At 41.6% G+C, this 26885-nt stretch overlaps 1 protein-coding gene across 1 annotated transcript in view; it reads right to left on the minus strand.

Annotated features, from left to right (window-relative positions):
• Positions 1-26215, minus strand: part of il1rapl1a (interleukin 1 receptor accessory protein-like 1a) — a gene marked incomplete at both ends in the record, with an annotated part of 129741 nt that extends 103526 nt beyond the window's left edge. Inside the window, one exon of the mRNA XM_080037661.1 lies at positions 26134-26215. Within this exon, the coding sequence (XP_079893787.1) occupies positions 26134-26215 (82 nt within the window). The remainder of the gene's footprint in view (positions 1-26133) is intronic.
• Positions 26216-26885: the final 670 nt, after the last annotated feature.

The following is a 26885-nucleotide window of genomic DNA, read 5'->3' on the forward strand; positions in this document are numbered from 1 at the left end:
CAGAGAGATGGAGAGCAAACAAACAGATGGTCACATAGTCAAACATCATTTTCTAAAGGTCGAGCTGTTAAAACAAAAGAACAAAAATGCAGTCCATAGTGAGTCAATAACAACTGTAGTCTGCTGCATCCCTGCCTGTGTCCAGGCCTACTGCAGGGCTGCAGAGGTCCACAGAAATCCCTTCAGGATTACCCAGTACGGCTGAGTGTGTGTATCGGTGATGCACAGTCACAGGGCGGGCTCAGTGTGGCGCAGAACTCCGTTATGGGTTACTGCTGGCTCACTGCCAGCATTTACATATGAATAAATATGAGGTAAAATCAAATAAATAGCAGGAAAGCAGAGGAAAATAATCCTGTTAAAGATCAAACAGCCGGCTCCCTTTCCCCTCCTCATGCCGTTCTCTCCTGCCTCATTTTTTCTTCCATTTATACCTATACTCCTTAGCTCGTCTATGCCCCCGCCCTCCCCTCTTTCCGTTCACCTTCCCCACTTCTCTTCTAGGGAACTATTCCTCTGCTTTCAATATTAATTTCTGGTTCACGACAGCCTCTTTCTCTCTCCATCTTTTCTACCTCTTCCCCCATCTTCCATCTCCTTTTCGATTTCATGGCCAGCCATATCTTTAATCTTTCTCCCCCCCTTTTCCCCTGTCCAACGCTCCCACGCTGCCCTCCCTCCCTCTCTCCTCTCCAGTGCAGAACTAAATGGAGATTAATGAAGGGAGGAAGATGTGTCTGTCATCCAGACAGTCTGATGCAGCCACCACAGCCGAGCACTGGATCTATTCAAAACACACCAGGGAAAGCTATAGCGCTCATACTGCTCCTCCAGCAGAGGAAAACTGCAGATTAGCCACTCCACTTCTATTTAAATGATTTGTAAATACTAACCATGCTGCTGAAGCATGCATTCTTTTCTACAGCGTTTGATGTATAGGTTTTCCATCCCCTCTCTCTCTCACGTTCATCCTATCATTGTGGGGATATTCAGAGCACACCCCAGTGTCTCATTTCCTCTCTAAGTTTAAATCCTGACAACTGATGGCCGCTCGCTGCTCGCACGCCAGTCAAACAGCTCTGATAAGCCCCGCAGGAAATTGACTGGTATTTTAGAGCCTCATCACATCCTTCCACCACCCATCTTACCCTTGGTTAGAGGTCAAGAAGCTTTCAGTAATCTAATATGCAAATGTGTGGTACATGGTACAGTTTGAAAATGACTGTGATTTACGAACCGTGTCCACAGCATGAGCAATTACCATTGACACAAGTTACACTCATGTTCGAACACAACTGTATGCTGATATTGGCTTTCTTAGTAGAGTTTCTGCTGGGTGAATGCATATAATAAGTCCATAAAGTAAGTCATTTGTGTGCACGGTGAGTGTACTGTATGTGTGTATTAAGGAATGGGTAAAGAAGCCTGTATGCTTAGTGAAGTGTTAAGCACGAGAGGCAATGGAATGCTCTTGACTTGCCATCTTCGTAACATATGCTAACCTTTTTTCCCTTTATATTTCCATTGTATGCCCATGCGGCCCTATTGAGATGATACCAAATGTGTGTGCTTATGCATGAGAGAATAGGGTATAGTGCACTCGTCGCAACACTAACGCTAACCAAATGGCCTCGAAATTAAAAACAAACAATGTGACGAAGATGATACATTTACTCACGAGGTAATTACAAGCACCAATTAAAACCCCTCCGCACACACAGGCCTTGTGTGTGTGTGCCACGTTTTAACACTCCAGTCGGCTGCTTATATACCCACACGCTCACTACCTTATCAAGGCTCACGTAGCCTGCGTGGATTAGCAGCTGTTTGTGTGTGTGTGCTGTATATTTCGTCTGTGTTTTGTATTCCTTTCTCTCAGCCTGGCTGGATGTTGCTTTCAAGGCACAGACATCTCCGTTGGAGTTTTTCTGTAGCAGCGTTACACAGCAGCTAGGGGAACGCAGCAGGGGGGAGGGGAAGGGGGGGGGGGCATACACAGCGGGGACTGCGGTTAAGTCGACAGGAAGACGACTCCTGTGAGGCTATATACTGCAGATATGCTTGGAGGAACTGGAGCTGAATTATACGAGAGCATCTGCCCAGTTAAAATTTAAAAAAAAAAATTCTGCATCTGTTTCCAGATATCAAAATATAAAACCAGAGTGGACTGAAATGACCTGAAATCAAAAGGCATATTAACGTGAACTTAGACAGAGCAAACTTAAGCTTTGATAGATGACCTGAAAAAAGCTACCGGAGAGGGGCAGGGGGGGTTAACGCTTTGAGGCAGGGGCATGGCAGAAATTGTCCTTCTAACCTTTCATTTGTTAATTAAAAAAGTGATGGCTGACATTTATTCACTTTTTAACAGCTGGTATTTCAATCCTTAGGCATTTTTTCTCCACTGTTGTTTTTTTCCTTGACCTCCATTACTGACCACATCAATATCTGAATAAACAATGCATATTTCCACTTTGAAAGTAAAGACCAGGGGGCAACTGTGCGCTACCAGTATTTTCAGCATTTCCTTATCTCTCCTATGTAGACCTTTACCAAGTACTCACTAAAGACACCCTATTACTCATCATAACAAATCCTCCTGCCTCTATTTCTTCAAAATATCACAGGAAGAATTGACATCAATGAACGTCATAGAGTGACCCCATTCACGCTACATCCCCCAATGTTCTTTTTTTCCCCCTCTACGTGCCTTCATTTCTCATCGCAATCAGCCCAAGGGGTAATACCTATATGTCAGGTTTGCTCATCTGTGAATCCTACATGGCAACTTCTGGGACCCTGAATAAAACACACAGTGTACACCCACATGAACACACATAGCAAGTATAGCCTATGTAGCTATATAATATACGGTATATAAACTGTATTTACACGTATATATACTATATACAGCATATATATTTGAGTCCATACCAAACTTCAGCGTCACATGGCTGATAATGGGTTTTGGCTATGGTAAGGCTTTGAGGCTTTACATAAACAGAATGCTTTAGAGTGTAGCAGGAGCAGAGCTTTTCATCACAACATCTTGCATAACTAGGGTTCTTTAGAGAAGGCTACATCGATCACAAAGACATGATGAGCCATTAAATTCAATATCAGGTAATGAAGATATAACTAAAGGCTAGACGATCGCTTTCGCAACATGCCGCTGAATAAGTATAAAGAACAGTAAAGGAACATTTAGGTTTGTTATAACATAGGTTGTTATAGTTTTTGACATTATTAATTTTTGTACTTATTGAAATGCTTTTCACACAAAAATGTATTTGCTGACATATGGGTAACATCCTCAGACATGTGTACTATAGCTTTACAGATGTCATGCATGCAATGGACGATTAGACAATCTGACCAATTCATAAATCTAAAATGATTTGGAAAACCAAGTTGCAAGTTAAAATAGTTCCCCCAAACTATCTGCTGTAAAATGATTGGCCAATGCAGCGCTTTGCCGCCGGATGACACTGCATTGGGTTATGGTGAAAGTCAGGCCAATTTCAATCCCTTTGCAGGATGACGCTAAACATTTTTTGGCACGAGCCCTCCTTGCCTTGGCACCCTCCTTGGCATTAGTGGAGTGGCCCCTTCAAATAAATGAGGAGGTTGCGTCTTTTCACACAGGGTTGAAGTTAGTCTGAACGTGGCCTCGCTGTATAGCTTAAGGTGCAGAGTGTTTGACGTTGCGATGGATGACTGTGATAAATAAAAGGTGCATTGCCTAATTGTTCATATAATGCGGCTAGAAGGGGGATTGCTTCAAAACCAGCCACATCATTTAATCGCTCATGTATCAAGGCCCATGCTGGACTGACTCCCCGTGTCTCAACAAGGAAATTGATTGCTCCCGTAGCTGATATGACTGATGGACAAAACTACAGAGGCGACACAAGAGTTGAAAAATTAAGTAGGAAATCTGTGCATCCATCCACTTTTATCTCTGAGACAGCAGGTTGCAGGGTCGCCGACAGACCAGTCAAATGATCACCTCTTGATTCCTGTCCGTCTCTAATTGAAGGACTAACCGAGGAGAGATCTGATAGCCTTTGAGATCAGCTTGCAGTCTTGTGCATTGGGGGAAAAAAAGAAGTATGGTTCTTAAGAATACTGAGAGGGAGGCAGAAACGGGAGGTATGTCGCTTGATATGTCATTAGTAAAGGAATATTGATGGCTCTGGGGTAAACGATAGTCTTGCTGCATTTTTAAACTACATCAGAATGAGACAGGGCCAGAAAGTTAAACACAGTCAAGGGGGATGCTTTGTGACTACCAATGATAAAAAATGTGCCCCAGACCTAAAATATGTGCAGCCTACCAAAACTGCTATCTTCTCATTCATCTCCCCTTAAGTATTTACCTCGGTTGATTTATCTCCATGCAATCATTTTGCTCCCTCTCTATCATTTTATGTGTCATAATGTTACATTTTTGTACACCTCAGTCTCATTCATATGCTAATATTCTTATTTTAATTCCCTTTTTACCCTCCCTTATACTTAGAATGTTCCCGTTCTCATCCGCCACGGTTAATATCGGCATTCCCTCCCAACGTCCCAGTTCTCTCGTCTTTCCCATCCTCTTTTGAACTGTGAGCTGAATTATTCCATCTTACCCGGGCTTTTAATTCTCTTGATTGAGCCAATTACCTTCTGGCTGGATCAATGTGGGAAAGGTAATGATTTAAATGGCTGCCGCATAAAGCCACATAACCACTCCAACTGGTGCAAAAGGGAAAGGGAGGGAGAGGGGGAAGAGAAGTAGGGGGGAGGGGAGAGAGAGAGAGCGCAAAGGAAGGTGGTTTAGTAGAGGGAGGGAAATTAATATCCTCTCTTTAACACAAGTGTGCATGATTCAGCATGTACGTTTAAGTGCTTCATTTTGTGTCCCTGCCTCTACCTGCTGTATGCCACAATGTAACACCATGCAGGGGAGGCAGACTGTGCAAACCCCGCGTTTCCGCAGGGATAATCTAAAATGTATGGGCTCTGTGGAAACTGGGTCAGTCTGATCCTAAATGGCGCCATCGTAGCAGAAACCCACCGAGTCAATATCTCTCAGTATTCCACATACCCTCACATCGCTTGTCATCCTACCTCTTTCACACGCACCGCCTAGTTCATGTAACACGTGCAGTCCCGAGCACTCACACACACTTGCATACTTTACATGTGTATACACAAACAGGCACACTTTTTCCCCTTATAATTGCGAACTTGTCCTCTCCTGTTGAGTGAGCTGTCCCATCCCATTTGGTGTTCTCCCTTCATCCTCCCATCTATTATTGATGTAATGGAGCATTGTATCTAAATGCAGCTCTGCTTGTGACAAGCACTTCGGCCCGGAGGGAACCAGTGAAGCAGGCCAACGTGCTGCGAGCTCCTACTGAGTTCGCTCCCGGGGCAAGTCAGCGCGGAGATGACTGATGCATGATTGGGCAGGTGGTTATCTTGGGCTATAGGACTTGGCCTGACACAGATATCAAAGTGTGGCAAAGGACTTTCTCCTCATTTGTACCATCTCAAACCATTTTTCAGACATGGAATGTGTGACAGTGATCAAAGGGATGGTAAGCTATTATAGCTCATAGGCTTCCCACTGTGTAAATGTTCTACATTCGGACAAGAAAGAAAATCTATGGAACAAACTGCGACCTGAAAGGCAGCAGGTTAAAGTTATTACCATGAGGTATTATCATTGATGGTTTTATAACTTATTTTTTGCAGTTGAAGCCTTTAGTTGGTGACCAATGTGAGCATCCACCTGCTTCTCTGTGAAATCACAACTAATTATTTTATCACGTAGTAGTTCTGCTGCCTATTTTTAGAATCCAATAGTGCACCAAATAATACAATCCATATTTGCAAATGATCTGTAAGTAAAGCAATTTGCCGGATCTTAATCATTTTAACAGGCAGTTGGCAGTAAAGAAAGTTAAAACAAGGTAATATTTCCACGGATTTCTGTCGACAGGTGTTGGGGAGGACTGGCCTCATGATACACTAGTGCTAAAATAACCAATGAGCTGCCAAAGGCCAATCCTTATTTAATCAGCACTGATTTTTTTTAATTACTCAGAGCAAATGCAAAGTGATTGACAGTAGTAATTAGTTTAGTGCTCTGCCTCTAGTGGGTGCACTGTCTTTCTTACTATTTACATTTATTTTATGGTACGTCTTTCACACTGGTAACTCATAACTCATTAGTGGAGGGATTTAGAGCGGCCACCTAGTATAGTTTCGACAAGGTGACAGCAGATACGGAAATAAAAATGACTTCACAATGAAATAAAGATACAAAAATGAGGATTTGTCGCATTTTGATAACACTTTTCTTCTCCTTTTATTATCACTAAAGACAAAATTAAATAGCACTAATGCGTTTCGGGGACAGAAACGGTGCTGGAAATTGTATAAACGGCCCCTTATTTCAACTTGGTTGTGTTAGAAACTCGGTCTCTCTCTCTTTTCTTTTCTAATCACACACCAGCTAAAGTGCAGCACCTCCGTGGGCCATTTGAAGTCTAGAAGTTCATCTGAGCCACTTAACTGGGGACAAGGAGGCCAAAAGAAGATTTGGTTACCACAGCAACTGGAGACAGGTTCTGTCTGAGAGGTCAGCGGTGATCGGTCCCTCCACGGGAGATGGCGTTGAAAAGGCAGTGGAGGCTCAGGAGCCGCTTGGGTTTACGGGAAATAAAACCTGCCTCTCCCAAAGCCTTATTTTCTCTATCTCTGTTTAACAGATGTATGCAGCAGTATACCATAGTTCAACTCAATATCAGTACTATCCCTTCATTTGTCCCTCGCATATTCCAACTCTCTTTGTTTCTCTCTTGGTTCATTTACCAGAAGTCTAAAATGTCTAAACTTATCTGCATATCTACACAGGTTCAACTCCAGTATAGCATAACTTCACATATATACGGAGGAGGATTGATTAATATGCAATTATTATGCATTGATAATTGACCTTTTAGTCCCACTGGATAAAAATAAGATGTGTAGAAGCGGTTTTTGTGAGCCCATGCTCCTAATATAGAACAGCCTGCCAGAAGACTTCTTTATGATAAGCATTTACATAATTACATAAATCAGAGTTAAAGTTTTTATTGCCTTGGAAAATGACTCTATAATGTATTAAGCATAGCTCCCATGGTGTTATTTTACCCATTTTTACTGTTTGGTGATCCACAAAATTTCAAATATTCTTTAAGCTTGTTTGTCAAGGATTGGTTATGACAGGACTAGGATCCGTTGGTAGTTGAAGATGAAGCAGATTAACAAGAACTTGCAAACCAAAATAAGGTCAGAGTATGACAGTAGTGCTAAATGTAGTTGAAAGGCCCTATCCAAAAAGAGGAAGAAATACAAAAAAAATACTGGAAAAATACTGCAGGCTCAGAAGAGGTCTAAGTAGATGTAGAACCCTTTGGGGAAGTAATTCCCTAGGTGGGAGAGTTGCTCCAAATCCCAGGAACAACATCAAAGCGCCCTGCCAAAGCTCATTTACCATCAACTGTCTTTCATATAATAAGGGAAACAGCAAGCATACAGTAAGTGAGTAAACTGATAGTAAAACAGTGACAGCCCTAAATCACGCCATTCTATTGTGCAATATTATTTGATGGCAATGAAACTTAACCTTGCATGAGCAAAAAAAACATGCCATCAAATTTCCAAAGACCTTCTTAACAAATAGGTAGGCAGGTAGATGGTCTTGAACACATGCATAAGAGGCCAGGACAATGCGTTCATCTTTTTATACTTTAAATAACTTGTTTTCTGTACTGTTGCCATTCTAAGTTCCAATCCTTTGACATATTTCTTTAAAAAAAAACTGTGCAGTGTTATATCATACTATTAGACCACTATAATTAAACTCATTTTATGTCATTAGTCAATTAAGCAAAATTGCCAAACATTTGATGGTCTTATCTTCTCAACTTTTACTTGTATTAGATAGTAAAGAGAATATCATTGAGACAGTTAGTGACAGTTCCTTTGGTTTTAAGAAACTGTGACAGACATTTTTTGCTGTCGTTTGATGTTTTTTTTTCTTCTTCTTCTTTACAACCAGCCATACTTAACCTACTAATATTGTTGCATAGTTATTCATCTGTATGTCTTTAATATACAGTTTGTCATGTAAGCATACAGTAACATCTCCTACCTATCTGTCGATCGCTTTGGTAAAAAAAAATTAAAAAACAAAAAAACTGAAAAGGTATTACCATTGAAATCTGCAGGAGTTACAAAAATACCATTTATTCATAATCCAACCTCCCACCCATCCTTTCATTCCTGGCCCCTCACTCTTTTAGCACCAACGTATCTCTACTCAGCAGTCAATAATCCTGTGGTGCACACAATACATACGCCCCCAACTGCCTGCTTCCAGATTTTTGCATATAACCCTTTCTTCCCAGCATGCCGTCACTCCCCCCCCCCCCACGCCTCCCCCTTGTCGGCCCCTGCCACTCACCCCTCGGTTGGCATAATCCCTGTAATATTGTCACATTACAGGAGTTCAGATGCTAATGTCTGCACTGCTAATCCAGCTGCCGGCAAGCCTGGACCCGTGCCCGCTAGTACCCGCTCTGCCCTGCTCCGTAGAACAGCTGTGCCTAGGCTCACTCTTGCCAATGATGCACCAGGGATCACAACAGACACAGGGCAGTTTGTGGCTGCTGGTGGGAGGGCCGGATCCAAAAAAGTGGATATTACAGGGGAGGACAGGGGGTTACTTGAGATATGGTTAGGCCTGCTGGACAAGATATGCGATGGACAGCATGGGAGAGAAGCTGTACATACTGCACTGCATGGTGTACAGAGAGAGCTAAAGATAGTAGCTAGTGGCAGGCTGCAGCTCAGGGAAGCAAACTTGAAGGTCATGTTGAAGAGGCTTCTTAGTGTACCTTAAGAAGTTGTGTCTGAACCTTCAATTGACATTTGAAGGTTTTAAAAAGGACGTAAAGAACTCCAGACAAAAGAAACAGTGAATATGAGAGAGAGAGGGAGAGAGAGAGAGAGAGAGAGAGAGAGAGAGAACAAGAAAAAGGCAGGATTCACAAGATAGAGAGGCAGATACAACCAGTATTGTATTGAGCTGGGGATGTGAATGAGCCATGGCAGGCAATTATGGTCATTACTGTCTCTAACAATCTTTTTGAAATAGAAATGTCTCATTCTATGGGAAGTAGGGAATCCACTTAAGTTCCCGATCATTTGATGTTTGTTGTAAAGTTTTTTGCCAACAAGCCTCATCCCGTCCATTAGATGAGGGGAAATCGGTTTGCCTATAATCTAAGTATAACACTACTTATCAAAAATGTAGAGTGAAATAAAACCCCCGCCTTTTCAATTAAACATCCGCCTGAAAGCACCATTCCCATTAGCGCAAAAGCAGACGTTCAGCCACTTCAGAATAATTCAGCTAATTTGGCTGAAACCTCTGGGTTCAATTAATGATTAATGCAACATACAAGAGCAAGGGATGGAGAGGGACACAGAAGTGGACTGAATGCATAATCAGCGATATGAGGGCTCTTTTGGGAGGGGTGCACCCATGGAGAGGAGGTGTCCTTCACCCTTGCAACATTGCACTCCACTTTCCCGCCCATTCTCTCTCTCTCATACAAGTAATGATGAGCTTTTGATGAGGTTGGTAAAAGCATCTCCTCTGACACTAACAAATGTGTGTGTGTGCGTGTGTGTGGCATGCGTGTGTCTGTGTGTGTTTGGCGTGCGTGCGTGCATGTGTGTGTGTGTGTGTGTGTGTGTTCGCCGTGCGTGCGTGTGTGTGTGTGCTGTCAAGGGGGGGAGGGGGGATGGGGATGCTTAGCTGCTTGATGGATGGCAACATCAGGCAAATGTCCTGTTAATAGATGAGTATAGTACATCAAGATCATCTCAGAATCATAGGGAGCTTCAATACGGGGCTGAATTGCTTTGTAAATTTGATTGCTGTGTTTTGGGTTGAAATTAAACCCAAAACAGGGATGGGAAAATCTAATTCCAAGTCTTAAACATAATTATCATATATCATTATAGTCCAATATCAGGAAACAGAGGTTGACAATCACTGATTCCAAAACAGGCAAAGGGAGCAGAGACACAGTGCACCCACAAAGAAAAACACACACACACACACACACACACACACACACACACACACACACACACTCGAGATCTCAATCTTCCAGTGTGTAAAGAGGGAGACCTTTGACCCCCGATCAAACAGAGCAAAGTTTGGAGAGAGTGGATGCAGAGGCTGTGTACTAAGCTCTTGTGCACACAGTTGTTCCCCTCGTGTCTGTGTGTTCATGCTGTTTACCTTTCATTAAAGTAGCTGATGTGTCTATTACAGTCAAAGCACCCGGGTTATCTTCCCTTCCCGTTATATGTTTACTCCTCTCTGCCCAGATTTAAATATCTAACGACAGGGTTAGAAAAGCTACGATGTCAGTACTTAAGTCCAGAAAAAGCAGACAGATGACGCATGTGTAGAGGTGGCTAACAAAAGTATACCGTGTTAAGGGGTCAAATATGTGGTAATTTGTCATTCAAGCGTCTCTGGGACTGCTGACAACCAGAGAGACCGAGAACATGATTTGCACTTCAACATCCACCATTACAATAAGAGTTCTTCATTACATCATTATAAAGCATATGCTACAAGCAGGCAGCAGTGAGAAGCAGCTGGCTTAAATGAACATATACTTTGAGGAATGAGCCGTTTCTTATATACGCTCACAGAATCCCTCTTTCTTTTTGAACACGTCACACCCCACACTGCAGTTCCAAGTTAATTCTGCAGCGCTGAGAGGACCCTGGGCCCATGGGTGTCGAGTTCATACAACACACACAAACACACACACACACACACACCCACCCACAGCACCGACAACTGTGATGTCGAGATTCTAAAGGTTTTTGAATAGAAAAACCTTCTTAGAAAATTCTGATGAAAAGCAACTGATGGAGGGAAAAAAGGGAAACTTGAGTCCTTTCCTACTATTGTTGGGTCTTTATTCCTGGTTTGAAGGAAGGGTCTTCAGGTCAGATGAGTTGGGAATGTGCGCCGGGAGGGTTGAAAGAGAGAAACGTAGCCCGAGATTGGCGGAGATTCCCAGAGGAACATTGGTGAAGCCTCTCAGGCAAATAGTATCATTAGCATTCTAAAGAATCTACTGGGACACATACGTACATACAACAACATTAGGCCGATTGCCTCATTTATGAATTTTTTTGCAGAAAAACAAGAACAAACAGACATTATTTTGCAATGGTGCTCGCATATAATGCCCCAGGTGATCCCATAGGAGAAATACACATCACCTCAGTGTGCAGAGCCACAAATACTTATCTATTAACCCATCAAATGAAAATGTATCAACAACTGCTATTTGATTATTGATCAATCGTTCAATCGTTTAAGTTATTTTACAAGCAAATATACCAAACAATTGATGATTCCAGCTTGTTTTTAAAATGATAAAATGAGCAGATTCTTTTTGTCTTTCATTAAATTAAATATATCTGCGTTTTAGACGGTAGCTCAGATAATAATTTTAACAATTGCAACATCGGTCTCCGATGTTTTATAAAAATCAATCAATAAAAACTAAATGTGAAAATAAATGTTGTTTGTACAGCCATGATTCAACTAACTAAAGCTGAAGAAGACGTATTGTACTAAAGCCAAGCAAGTTGGTCAAATAATCTGTAATACTGCAATGATTTAAACGGAAGATTTAGAAGTGAACAAAATCATGTAGGGGGCAAAGGAAAAGGGTCCAAAACGAAGACGCCTTATTACCATGCGCAAACACAAACACGGGATGACAAATACACGTGAACAGTGTTGATCCCACCGGTCCATTGTATTGTACACAAAGAGGTCTGTTCCAGTAATGAGGGAACCCGGAGCTGTATTGATCACATGCAGTGGATGAGAGGACCTCTGTCAGTCCCTCAGAGCCCACTTTATACAGCCGGAGAACCCGAGACAATCCCCTCTCATTTAACACTTTACATCTGCCTCTCTCTCTCCCTCTGCATCCCTACTTGATCCATTTTAAAGGTTCTCTCTCTCCTTTCACTCATCACGTTTTCCCGACTGCATCTTTTGTTGCCTCATCTCCTTTTTGCTTTTCTCTCTTTCTCTCTTTTCGCTTCCATGTATCAACCTCCTTATTTATGTAAATCCATTTGCTGTGAGAATGAAGCTTGTCTAATGTCCCGAACACTGCTGGATTTCATACCATTTCTTCCCGGTAACGGTAGAATAATGAAAATGTAAATAGCGTTAAGCCTAGTGGCTTAAGACAACCTCTTAATGAAGGCAGAGTGAGAGGGGGAGAGTGAGCGAGCATAGGCATCTTTAGCTTCAAAAGAGATCCTAACGTCACACTCTACAACATCACAAGCCACTGAAGCATGCGTATGGGAACCGGCGAGGGAATGGGATGGACACTATATGGACACTATAGGAATTCAAGATGTGTGGTGGTGGGAGCAGCTGCCTTCAAATAAAGCCTGAAAGAATTTCCCTTTAAAGTGACATTTCAAGCGGTATGCTCCAAACGCCATTCATGTGTGTGTGTGTGTCTCTCTCTCTCTCTCTTTCTCCCTCTCTCTGTCTTATATTGCATCTTCTTCAGGATGGTTGCCAGTCAATCTCCCAGAAACAACCCTGCATGGGGCTGTAATCTGTGGAGATGCTATTCAGGCTTTGGTCTTGCATCACTCTTAAGTGGCTGGCAATTACGTGATGGTAAACCGAATATTTTGCGAGGCACTGATAGACACAGAGCCGACATATCCTCTGCCTCGAAACACTCAAATGGCTTATTATTACACATAATGCTTATCCAGGAGAGTGCAGGCGGTTATGTAAGAGGGGATCCAGGAGGGTTTCCTAGAGCTTTGGAGAGAGAAAGGGAAAGATTTAAAAAAAAAAAGCAAAAGTGACCTCTCATATGCTGCTGATGAAAATATTATGTTGGGGAAAGGAGACAGAATAAACCAGAATAATTAGTGATTTCAAACAGTGATTAAGAGAGAGAGAGAGCGGGAGTCGGGCAAAGGGAAACAATAGAGGCAGATAAAATAATTAAAATGTGCAATGATTTAGACGGAAAGGGAGTTTCTTGTCACCTTTATAAATGTCCCCGCACCTCTCTTTTCAGAGATGGTGGATCTACATGGACCGCAAACAAAACACAGCATGCGTGTCCTTGCTATGCTGCTCAACCTTGGGATAACTCTGCATTAGCACATCAGGCTGTTAAGTCAATCCCAGATCTACTCAGCCAAACAGACCAATGGCTTGACCTTTGATTGTAAAAAGCCTGCCACGCTGGCAAGTTAATCCTGGAGCGTAGTGTAGGCCAATCAAGTTGTCAGGGCCGGGCTCACCGTCAATAACACATTTCGGTCAAACACAAAGGCACGGAGAGAGGACCTGATCTTCTAAATGACAAGCCTCTCCTAAATCAAATACACAGGACGTATAGAACAGGATAGTTTACAAACATAATAAAAAATTAAAAAACGCATTTATTTAAAAAAGGAAAAAAGTACTAAATCAATATAGGTTAGGGTAGATTGCTGGATAACTTGTTATAGCTGCCTTTTATATTGATTGCTCCCTGAGCACAGGCACTTGACAACGTGCATCAGTAGAAAGGTTATTGTGCAGTCACCATAACCACCCACATATGCAGTGGCACAGAAAAATGAACTCTGCACAGAACAACTAGACAGGAGTGGAGGAAACCAAGACAGTGAAGGACGAGGGAGGTGCTGTGGCAACAAGCGCAGAGAACATTCAGAAAAGATCGAAAGAAATAAAGAGCGACGGAGAGAAAGAAAGAGACAGAGGCAGACGTGGAAACAGCACTATTTATGGGAGATTAGTTGTTATGGTGATAAGCAAAAGGGAGAAAAAAGGGATGAAGTTGTCAAGGTGATGGGGCTGCAGCAGGCTACTAATGATATGTAAAAAATAACTGCGGTGAGATTTTGTCCTACCTTTGCAAAAAAAATTAAAAATCACACTTACAGACAGACAGACACAGACACACACAACACACACACACACACACGGTCGGATAAAAACACAGCGAAAGGCAGTCTGTTGAAGCAGGCTCCTCTCATTAGCATTTGGAGACATACTCAGAATCCTCCCCCGCATTCTCGGCATGGAGATCACTTCTTGTAAGTTTTTGTTTAATGAGGGATGGTAGATAGATACACACAAATACCGGAGATGTGTGCGTGTGTGTGTGTGTTTGTGTGTGTGTGTGTGTGTGTGTGTGTGTGTGTGTGTGTGTGTGTGTGTGTGTGTGTCTGTGTGTGAGAGTGAGTGAGTGAGTGAGTGAGTGAGTGAGTGAGTGAGTGAGTGAGTGAGTGAGTGAGTGAGTGAGTGAGTGAGTGAGTGAGTGAGTGAGTGAGTGAGTGAGTGAGTGAGTGAGTGAGTGAGTGAGTGAGTGTGTGTGTATGTGTGTGTGTGTGTGTGTGTGTGTGTGTGTGTGTGTGTGTGTGTGTGTGTGTGTGTGTGTGTGTTTATTCCTATGTGCAACGCTAGTTTAGTTTAAATGGCCTGAAGGAGATTTTGTGGAATGCTGGACTTTGTAGTTTTGATGACTCTGGTGTAACCCAAGGGTTTTCCCAAAGGCACCTGATGTAGTTATTGTCACAACAATCAAACATACCTCTCAATCATGTTAATAAGTGAATATACTCTATGTTGTGATTGGATATCAGGGTTTTTCCTGGCTCAGAATGGGCCTTTGGGGGGTCAGTACGCGACCGACTTTTTTTGGGGTCGCGACAGTAAAGGCAAACGGTTTGTGTATTTTAAGAGGGGTGTTGGGTTGGGAGAGGGGAGTTTCTGTCCAGCTCAAGAGCATTTCAGTCAGCCTGTCAATCACTGTGTTACCATGGAGCTCACTGACGCTTATGAAATCACAATAAACAACCTATATATGAAGTCAAAATACTAATAATGACTAGGCCTACCTATTTAGGCCTAATACTTTAATTGTTTCTAATTGATCTAAACCATGGAAGAAGGTAGGGCTGCTCGATTATGGAAAAATCATAATCATGATTATTTTGAGTAATCACATTGTGTTATCACGATTATTAAAGACAGTTAATCATTGATTTAAGAACATTATGCATTTATTTTACTTTTAGCAAGGTTTTTTTCTAATAACACCATGACTTTGGACTTCAAACAAAGGCCTAATTGAACTGAAAACAGGGAGAATAGAAATAGGCTAAATAAGTGAAACATATTTTTAATAATTTAAAAAAAATATGTAAAAATAAAAATAACCAGTTGTAAATGGTGTTGATAGGGCACGTCTTTTGCTAGCATTGAATGTAAGGGCATGATTTATTTATGTCATGGAGCTGGCTGGATAGGCAGTTGCATTGTAGTGTTGACAGTTGTGGTGGCAGGAGTCAAGGAGCTTTAAACTTCCTGTGTTTTTATTCATTGATTGCTTGGTCATAGACCACTATGATTCGACTTAAAGTGAATAAACAAATTGGTCGGGATGTTTAGAGGTGCAGATCAGGTCGTATATCACTTTTCTTTCTCTCTCTCTGTCTCTCTCTCTCGGTCGCGTATGTCACGTTACTCGCGTGTGACAAATCTTGCACATTATTTTAGTCTGTTGTGAGACAAATCTTGCACATTATTTTAGTCTGTTGTGAGTCTGAAGTGTTTTCAGACAACACAATTAGTTTTACCTTTATTCTCGTCATCTAGAAGTTTTTCAAAACACCCGGCAATGCGCATCATCTCCCTCCTACTCTGGACGAGCCGATAGCTAAACTCAGGTAAGGGAGGGGCCGAGCGGAGCTCACGGCTGAAAGGGTGCGCTGCATTTATAAGCCTGCATGCCCCGGCGAGCGGAACAATGATATTATATGTTTAATAACGATTATCCCCGACCTGATTTATTTTTTTACAGCTGAGATTGCAAGTAATATGACTGGAATGGCGCGGAAATGGAAACACATTTGGAGCCGTTTTAAGTAGATTTTTATTTATTTATCTATATATATAAAAAAAAAACACTTTGGCGCTGAGGATTTTCCTTTGGCGGGCGCTAAAATTCCTTTGGCGGGCGCCAACATTTTTTGAATGCAGGAAAAACCCTGGATATGCTTTTACTGTACTTTCCTGTTATAATCTTAAGGAACTTTTAAAATGTATGCTAAATTTAGCTTCTACTCTGCTGCATTTTGGAGTTAAATATTGTACTTTCTGCACTCCTGTATTACATTCATATGGTATTACTATCTTCTTTGCATTTTCAGTTTTAAACTTTCAAACTGATTTTAAAATATGATGATGCATTATCGATTCAAGACGCACATATTATACATATAAACCAGACTTTAAAGTCACCAGCTACAATGCTGTTGACATGTTCATGAAGTAACAAAAATCTCATAATATAATATTTTATGAATAAACAATGACAGAGGCAATTCTGCATGATTACTACTGTTATGTTAGATAATTTCAATACAATTGGTTGATAAAACTCCTTTTTCTATTAGTGAAGTATTTGTACACTGTCTACTTTCGGTATTTAATCTGAATACTTATTCCGCCACCATTGTCCAATATTAGAGAGAACAATAATGCAAAATTTCAAACCCACCAGGGGAAATGTTTGCAAAAACTCAGCATATAAAAATACACATAACCAACACAACACAGACACTCAAGGCTTCCGGGAAATTAAATATCACAACCCACTCGCAAACGGAGTACACACCTTTTCCCACTATATCACATTCACAACCATTCAATGTGCTCTTAATTGCCTTGAGGTCTATAAAAAAATCTAGTGGCACTTCACCTCATCTACCAACATTTAATTACCTGGCAGTGCATTTATGTAGTATATAGTACACAAACATACACACACACACACACACACACACACACACACACACACACACACCAGTGCATATGCTGATTATTACAAAGTACTTGTGCTACAGACATGACAGATGCACTTGCTTCATTATCAGCGAAGACCAGCACACACACATCAAACCACACATTTTTTTATAATCATCTGTTCACTCTGAAATATACAGCTTCACGCACCGCAACGCACACACATACAAAGACACACATGGCATCACACATACATGCATGTAATTTCCCTGAGTATACATTAACCAGAGTGAGTATCATCCAAAGCTATGATGGGTTATAAATGTTTTCAACCGATGTACAGACCCCCTGTATAAAAATGACTTACTTTCATGTGGTTTTCTCAAGTGTACTGTAACCCTCCACCTGAGAAAAGCCTTCCTCTTAGTGTTAAACATTTAGACATCCTCAATTTTGTTTTGAAGAGCTATTGCCACCACACTTCCAGAACTGAGGCACAAACCAATAACATATCAATATTTGACCAATGAAAGAATCAACGACTTCCTTCTTCTTTACTTTGGTGAGCAAAAACCATTATTCCTGTAAAATTCTCTGACCTTCCTGAAAAAAATCGATGCAATTTTAGTTTTATTGCGCGCATGCTAAGGCTGTGTGGCTGTTGTTAACCGAGCATAGAAAACAGGCTTCCTATCTACACCATGCACCGTCCATGGGGCAGTGTGTCTCCCCACATGAAAGCCATTTAATCTCCAGTAGTCTGCATGTGATCAATCTCCCAGCACAGTGTTACTGCAGCGCGGGCCATTCCTCATCATTTAGAGGGAGCGGTATTGACCGGGCCAGGACAGCCTCTGTGGTGCATTTGTGTGTTGTGATCCAACAGGGAAGAATGAACAAAATTGTCCATTATATGAAATGATATCCTGTCTTTGTGTCTCAGTTGTGTACCAGTGTATGTGTATGAAAAGTCCATGTGTGTTGCATGGGCAAAAACAGCAGGGGGGGGGTGTAACAAACCTGTACATGTTTGCATATTGATGTCTGTCTTGGGGCTGATAAAGCTGGCCATATTCACTACTTATGAATACATCCTTAGTTGGACATGCCTGCTTAGTAGCTCACATCAAGAGAACAGGCATAAAGGACGAGCTAAGCATTATACCTAAGCAGCTGGCTTAGCAGGGCAATGCAAAAAAGAGAGGAAAAAAGATGCAGAAGCTGGAACTACTCTTGGAACTACTCTTGGATTGGTAGCCTCATTTTTGAGATGTCAAGTTAAAGTTTCAGGGGAATCAATCATTTAACTTGAGACTGGCCACAGTCATTTATTAATGCGTCACATACGTCAATGTGGACAGTTGACCTGTCAATAAACTATTACACTCCTTTCCTGCATCAGAGACGACCTCAGGGGAACGAGACAGGCATGACAAGTAGAGACCAGGTCTCACTACATCTTATTTGTGTAGGTCATTTAACCCATCTGCTTGTCAGGAAAAAAATGTATAGACAGGCACATTTCAGTTTTCGAGTGTCAGAGAAATTGCACCGGTATGATTTGTGAAATGATCGGAGAGCGCCTTGACAAATAAATTAACTGAGTGACTGACGGGATTTTGTATTCCTGTCCTCGCACTAATCACGGGGTTATTCAGACGTCAGCTCCATGGACTTCATCCCCCACTCTGCCTTGGGGCCATGTCAGATTTACAGTTATCCATGACAGGCTCTTATCAGGGATTTGGAGCGGGACTTTGCAGAGTCATCTAGAATATTGGCTGTATCGTTTTTTATCCCTGCTCAGAGAAACAGCAAGAGGCCAAGGCTGGGAGATCACAAGTCACACACAGGGAAACGCTCAGATGAATACAATCACACAATGTACTGTATACACACACACACACACACACACACACACACACGCACACACACACACACACACACACACACACACACACACACACACACACACACACACACACACACACACACACACACACACACACACACACACACACACACACACACACACACACACACACACACACACACACACACACACACACACACACACACACACACACACACACACACACATATTGCTGGGATCATTGCTTCCAAATGATCCCAGGGTTAGGGTTAGGGTTAGCAATTGGGAAGCAGTGTCCTGTCATATTCAAGTTTGTAGACAGCAAGCTGACTGCAGTGGCTTTTGGTATGCTACACTACATTAGACCAGTAGTCATGGCTGGTACCCCCCTCTGCAACCTCAGGGTTTTATAGCTTTTTTTTTTACAATTACACTTTATTTCTGAAATTAGTCTGGAACTACAAGTTATATACATACATACATTCCTTTGGGGTTTAATTTAAAACATAAAAGCCCAAGAATGAAAAATGCTACATTTTGATTTTCAACTGACCATTAAATATTAATCTAATAATTAATATTAAGTCATGTACAGAAATAGTCCTTGTAAGATATAATGATTCATATGAGAGTGAAAGCATGTTTCAATTATGTGTTTTTTGTATGCAGACAGGCTAACCTTTTATCCACATTGAAACGTTAATCTGGGGTCAATAATCCCATTAAACACTACAACTGAATCAACTCAAGTGCTCCTCATATTTACTGGAAGATAGGGCCTCTACTGGGTTAAGTGTAAGACAGCGATGCTCCCATCCTTGAATTTGAGCTGAGTGCAGAGAGTTGTTTTCCACTGCACCATGTTCAGTCATCCCTGCAGGCTGTGTTTAAAAGCCATTATTCCAGCTAACAGACCGGTCAGCAGGCCTTGGATGTGTTTAGTGATGTGTATTGTCTGGCTCTCTCTCATGACATTTGGAGTGCAGAAATGGACAAAAGTGTTCATACAGTGTTTACTTTTTGTCCCTGTATGGGGCAGCAGAGGCAGCTGAGGTTGTGATGGCATAGAGATGCAGCTGTGAGCAATTCATAATCAGGGCTATTGTCTCTTTATGTCCTGGCAGTGAGTCTGTGGCAAACGACAACACACACTGGGGTGCTATTGGGGGGCCATTACATGGTGATAAACTACACACGACCTTTGACCAGGTTACACTGACTGATGAGCAAGAACTCCCAGCACAGTGCTTACTCTATATAAGGCATTGGGGAAAAAAAAGACTCTGGTGCCTAAAAGCAATCAAGAAACAGTGTAGGTTTCCTTACCACATCCACATGGATTTTTAACATTAAACAAACTACTGAATCACTCTTCAAATTTCGAAATCATTCTAACTTCTAAGATTAACTGAACAGATATTTTCAGGGATAGAATTATCCCTTCTTTTAGCATTCTAGTATACTGGCCACAGCCAAAGTTGCTGGTCATGTGATGAGCTGAGGCCAATAAAAACACTTAAAACACATCAATAAAATAGTGAGTGTTAAAAACCTGTATCGAGCCATTAAGTCCAATATATATTGATATATCTCCTAACGCTATCAATTGAATTTCTAAATAGGCAAGTTAGTCTCTTTGATAGAAGGATTCAAAACGCCCAAAAATACAGAACTTAGCACTCAGTGAGCATCTTCATTTGAATAGATAGGGTGCCATCTAACAGCATATCCAATATCTTATCTTATACTCTTAAAACCTCAATTTTTAATGCCATTGTTTATAGCACAGCTGAAGTAGTCCCGTGCCTTTTACCTTTTTTCCATCATTGCAAAACAAAGATCCCAAAACTTATGATGCCCAAATATCAACACTCTTTAGTCATGTGCAGAGACGCCATATCACGTCCCTGACTGCATAGCCATCAATGCAGAATTAAAGGCTTTCACTGAAATAACATAATTTCCAGTGCCTGGTTAAGCCCCATTGTTATAGCACATCACAATACAATGGCACTTCATGGCTCCGTGAGTATATAAGGGGAATGAACAAGGTGTCATATATTTGGAATCATTGGCTTGATGACCATCTGAATCGATCGGGCTACGCTCGTGATTTTGCCACTAGATTCAACCAAGGGACAAAGGAACATTCTCCGTGTCACTATTGTCTGCAAGAATGTCCGTTTTTATGCCACACTATTCCAACATAGTACACTTTCCTTTCAGGGTTTTCAGATCTTAACTGACTACTTTTCAGTGCCTGGGGAATAAGTCCCAAACATGTACCCTCTTGTACCCTCTATGGATAATGCCATATTGGCTTAGAATAGTTGGGTACAACATATTCTGAAGGTGGCCTCTGTTCCTAAGACAGTTAGGACTCAAGACAAAAAAAAGTTTGCAGTTGACCAGAGGATATTCCTAAGGATGAAAGCAGGTATTCTGAGAAGACTGATGAAAATGTTGTCTGCCTGAGGCCCGAATATAAAGAGAAACAGTGGTTAATCGGTACCAGACTTCAACGTCAACTTCCCACATTGATCATTTGTTTGACTGGTCTCTGCTGAAACTGATTTATTCTAGGGGACAAGGCAGTGCCAGCAGGTGCTTGGAGGATCCACATATAGGGTTGTGACAAATTTGCATATTTAAAAAAAATAGACATGCCCTACATATACAAAGGACAATGAGCTGGAAGCTGTTTTTTCCTGGGTTGATAAGGTAGACTTACTGGTAAAGTTACATATTTTTTCTGGTGAGGACATCTAAATTGGAAAACACACCAGCAGTGTGTGGCAATGTATCAACAAAAAAAACCCTACCCATTGTCACTTCAATCAGTAAAATGATATACAGTAGAATCAATGGTTATAAATCAGAGATGTCTATTTGATGACAGCACAGTCCAAAATGATGTCTTCCAATCTTCAATTTCGTCTTAGAGCGGCCCTGAAAATATAAATCATTCGAATGACTCAGAAATATAATTAAGGAAAGAAGTCACTGTCAATTTCGCTTGACAGTTTCACTTGATAAAAGACTGACTGACTAATCTGAATTGTCATAGATTCATTCTCTGTTGATCTAATACATTTATCCTTTCAGCACTTCTTTTTAAACAAATTGTACTGTATGTATTCTTCTTTATTTGACGCTCCTAACAACGTTTGACACAGGCATTGTATTCTGGTGTGCGGACCAGCAGGTTTTTATGCTCTTGCCCATATTTAACATTCTTCAGTGTGGCTCACAGCCCACTGTAAATTGGTAATTGGGTTAGTGAACGGACTGAGAGCCCAGTAAAAGAGTCCTTGTCTTGTCTGATCAAGGTCTGGGTCTTTATGGGGTGGATCTCTAGCAGAGAGGCTGGGACAGGCTTGCTTAAAAGTGACTGGGCCAGGCTGGACAAAAGACAGAGAGAAGTGCAGTCTGATGGATGGACCCTGACAGCTTGTTTCTGTCACAGTTCCCGCTCTGAGTTTCCTGGGAGTGAATCTCACACGATATCAGCATGGCCTTAGTCAGTCCCACTGCACAATCACACCGAGGTGAGAGGCCATACTGAGCAGAGTGCCTGGAGTAAAAACCCTAATTTTCAGCAGCAGCCGAGCACACACACTCAAGGGTTGCGGGTCAAACGCGATCTGGGTATGAACGGTTCATAGATACACCCACAGATGGCACACACACACGCACACGCACACGCACACACACACACACACACACACACACACTAAAAAAACAGCACAAACCCACACCAGCAATAGACTGATTGGCCATTAAACCAATGAGCATTGCCAAGCGTGGTGCAAAGAATGAGGGGGAATAAAAGACAAATGTAGCATCCACACCTCTGGGAAACGTGTTAGTCAAGGTAACACAAGCACAAGCAAGCTTCTTTATTGACTAATTATAGGATTCTGGAGTGCAACAAACTCTGAGAATGCCGTCCGGACACTGGGAGGGTAAAATCAATTGAATAGCTGCTTTATCCACTGTCTCTTGAGGTCTAATCAAACCGTTTCAGCTGATCCCTCACACCCATCACTATTCAAGGTTATGGAGTCAAACTCCCCACTCTACCCGCAATATTACAGAAAGAAAAGTTCATTCCCATCTGGTACCCAACAAACAAATAAAAAGAACAGAAATCCAAACAAAGGTGTCTCAAACCTTATTTTCCTCTATCTGCGATGTATTCAAACATCCACTGTGGACTCAATACCAACAAGCACTATACTTGACTTAGGGGCATGTTAGAATGTAGAGGGGATCATTTGTGGTCTTAGGGCCCCACAATTTATAACAATGCAAAGAAGATACTGAAATCACAACACCCGTAAAAAAAACAATACATTTTGATTTAATGCTCAATTGTGAGAAAAAGCACCAGGCTGCGTTCTGTGACGCCGACTTTCCACCATATTTTTCAAAACAGGGAACATATGTGTGGGTACGTAAATGTCTCAGATTAGGGGTTTAATGTGAGCCTGTGAGCTAGTCAGATTTTCAGACAGGCCTCCATTTATAATCATTCAGGCAGACAGGTGCAATTAAATAGCCAAACTGCCGAGTGACACTCCATCACCTTTTGACCCCTCAGTTGGGGGGTAATATTGACTTAACTGCAATCGATATTTGAACGAAAGACCCAGAGGACCCACTTGATTGACCCAATGTGCTGTTCCCTCCGTCTCTGATCTATATGGAAATCCTCCACGGACAGCACAAGCACAAGCACAGAGGTACTCACACACAAGCAACCAAATACCTTTGCATGCACATGCATTCAAAGTGCCACATAAACCACAATGATACATCTCTGTTAATGCAAAATACCTACTGTAGTTAGATATACAGATACAGTCAATAACCTCTTAAGGACAGTTCAATAGTTAAACCGAATGTTACATTCCATTTATTCTATAACCATAAGACAGAGGCCAAAGCTGTCACATACTGCAAATCAGTTGGGTAATAATTATGCATTGGGATTCCAGATAAGCAATTGCTCAATCAATTATATTTCATTGATCTCTTTAAGTAGCCTTCAGGGCCTGATCAGGTCAATATGCTGATTTCACTGACATACGCTTAGCCTTGTGTCCAACCTTTTATTAAAGCTAACAAGTGGTAAGATTATTGTCTTAAATAATTACTTATGGAGCAACATTGGGCATCTATATTTGTTAAATCATCTATAGCTATAGCTTTTCAAAGACATTACAGAACAGCTATTTTAAATATTGCACATGTTCGGACAGACACATATGTCAATACATTAATTCACAACAAGTACTCGGGTCTAGCGCTCGTGGCACAGTGGTTAGAGTGTCCCCCTAGAGGGGACTTGACCCGGGTCAGTTCTCTGCATGTCTTCCCCTCTTTACCCCATTCCAACTCTGTCTCTCCGAATCTCTCTAATAAAGGAAAAATGACAAAAAATTATCTTTAAAAAAAGTACTAGGGTCTTGTGTTTTATGAGCAGATGGAGGATAAAAAAGTGGCCGGGGTCTTTTTCAATATATTGGGTCAAAAACATTACACATACATTATATGAGTATTAGGGCCTGGTCACACTAACATTTAAAATGGTAAAATCTGGCATTTCCAATGGAACTGCCACTATCAGTAGATTTGATGACAAGAGTGAACTATTTCTTTTCCAATTATTTAATGTCAAGGTCAACTTTGACATGCAAATTTGCCTCACTGACTAAAAGCACTCCATCTTGAAAGTACTGATATTTAAGGTAAGGAGAGCCAGAGAGACCAAAATTGAGTAAGATTATTGCAGATTGTTAGCTCTGTTGCACCACCCATGTTCATTTAACCTTCGCAGTCAGAGCATATATTGCTCCACAAAAGAGAAATGGTTTGCAGACAGTTATGGGACAGGAGTCGATTGTGCAAATGCGTTAAATATACTGTGGGAACTTACGAGCTTACTCCTACTTACTGACACGCGTGCTAACCGACTAATAGCAAGCCTGCTAGTTTGGAGAGCTTTTTTTTAACCCCATCTGTAGGACTTTATCGAGTGAAATGATGTACAATCCTGACAGCACTTTAACTAGCCCTCTGAATTGTACGCCAAACATCTTGAAACACATAATATATAATACACACACACACAATCCTTTGGATCATTAATTCTAAAGTTTGTTTCACCATGACACTTCTGGGTCACTAACCACGTTCTTTGTTGGTTGAAGCACATTATTCATCGATAGGTTGTCCTGCTGCTCTTTGGGTCTGTGTCTGTCTAGTGAGTGTGCTTCCTTCAATATAAAGCCCCTATCTAAAAGGTCAGCCCTTAAATCTTCAGACATGCCCACTCATTTTCACAGTACAAACACACACACACACACACACACACACACACACACACACACGCATGTTCCTGTACACAAGCAATGAATGTGAAAACTGAGTGCCGTAATTGCAACACAATGCAACAGACCTTCTTATCCTCTGTTATTGGCAGCTTTTCCCTGCAGTGTTTCAGCTGACTGCCTAAATCCCTATGTGTATTACTGTCATGAAAAGTGTTTAGCCTCAATCTTTTTGCTCTTCATTCTCTCTTTTGACCTTTGCATTGGTTCACAATTGATACTCAATTTGCTGGCATTTACAGCCCAAATGAGTTCCGCGGTAACCCTTGGTGACCCAGTCATTGAGCAATTGGATCATTTGGTAGCTGTCAGTCACTCTAGATTGAGGTTGCGCTAGCTGAGAGGTACAGTGTATATATTTTCATTAATTCACATGCTCTTCGCCTAAGACGCAGGCAAAAGAGGAGCACTTGTGTTTAAATTGGTCAGCATTGTTCCAATTTTCATGCTATATACGGGAAGGGCAACGTGCCTTGCAATTACCTGCCCATTATCTTTTTTTTTAACAATTTCCTCTAAAGCATGTGAGAAAACACACACCAGTGAGAGCGCCTGAAGTCTGCAGAATCTGGGGGAATCTGTTTAGTGTGCCATGAGCTATGGTGTCCATAATAAAGCATAAATAAAGATTTTTTTCCCTGCATCTGAACCCAACCTGGCAGTGACAATCTTAGCAGTGTGTAGGCCTGGACTATGCAGACATAGGTTCCTAAAACAGCAGCACAAATACTATTCATTTGTGTCAGAAGTTTCCAGATACATCAATGAGCGCACCATCCATTGATGGTCGGCAGCTACCATCACATGCAGAGACACACCCACACACTTACCTGAAAACAGTCAGTGAAAAATAACCTGCATGCACAGGCTTCAAACTGGTACAATAAAGGAGGTCGTAGTGTGTTAAATACCTGAGCCTCTCTTGGAGACCACCTTGACACTCTTGGACAGCGTGACGTACAGCAGGAACAGCAGAGGGCTGGGAGGTCTCATCTTCCACCCGTCCTCGAGGCCTGAGTAAGAAGAGACATGGGCAGGGGAAGAGGAGGGATGGCAGTTGAGAGAAAAAGAGAAAGAGTAATCAGTCTCTGCCGATATGCGATCAAGTACCTCCTTGTTGCTACTTGACAACAGTAAGTGTCAGTAAGGAGGGGTGTTCTGTAACAGTTCAAAGAGTACAGCAAGTAAGGGATATACACACACACACACAAAGCTGGATACACACTTGGACACTCACATCAACACACCATGTCGGACATCCCCCTGGGGTGGTCTTTCCTGTAATGATTTTCTCTCGTGATTGCAACAGAGACGGGTTATCATAGCAGGGATATATTTCACGAGAAACCATTTACCTAAGATGCTGACAAATCAATAAAGAAATAATTACATGTGTAAGAAACACCACTTTTAATCGCCCGGCTTCATTAAAACATAGGAGAGACCTTGAAGGGAATTTCATATTATCACCTGGTGATTTCGCAGAGAAGTGGCAAATATCCAGGCCATATCTCTTATCGACTCATAGATCATATTAATTGATGGAGGTGACTCATTCTATACTCTTCATCTTCTCAGAGTAAATGATATAATCTAACATGCAGTAATTACCCTCTAATGGCCAGGGCCTGAAAAGGAGTCGGCACTGCTATATAAATTTGAT

Source organism: Ammodytes marinus, assembly GCF_949987685.1.
Source record: "Ammodytes marinus genome assembly, chromosome: 12".
Lineage (NCBI taxonomy): Eukaryota > Metazoa > Chordata > Actinopteri > Uranoscopiformes > Ammodytidae > Ammodytes > Ammodytes marinus.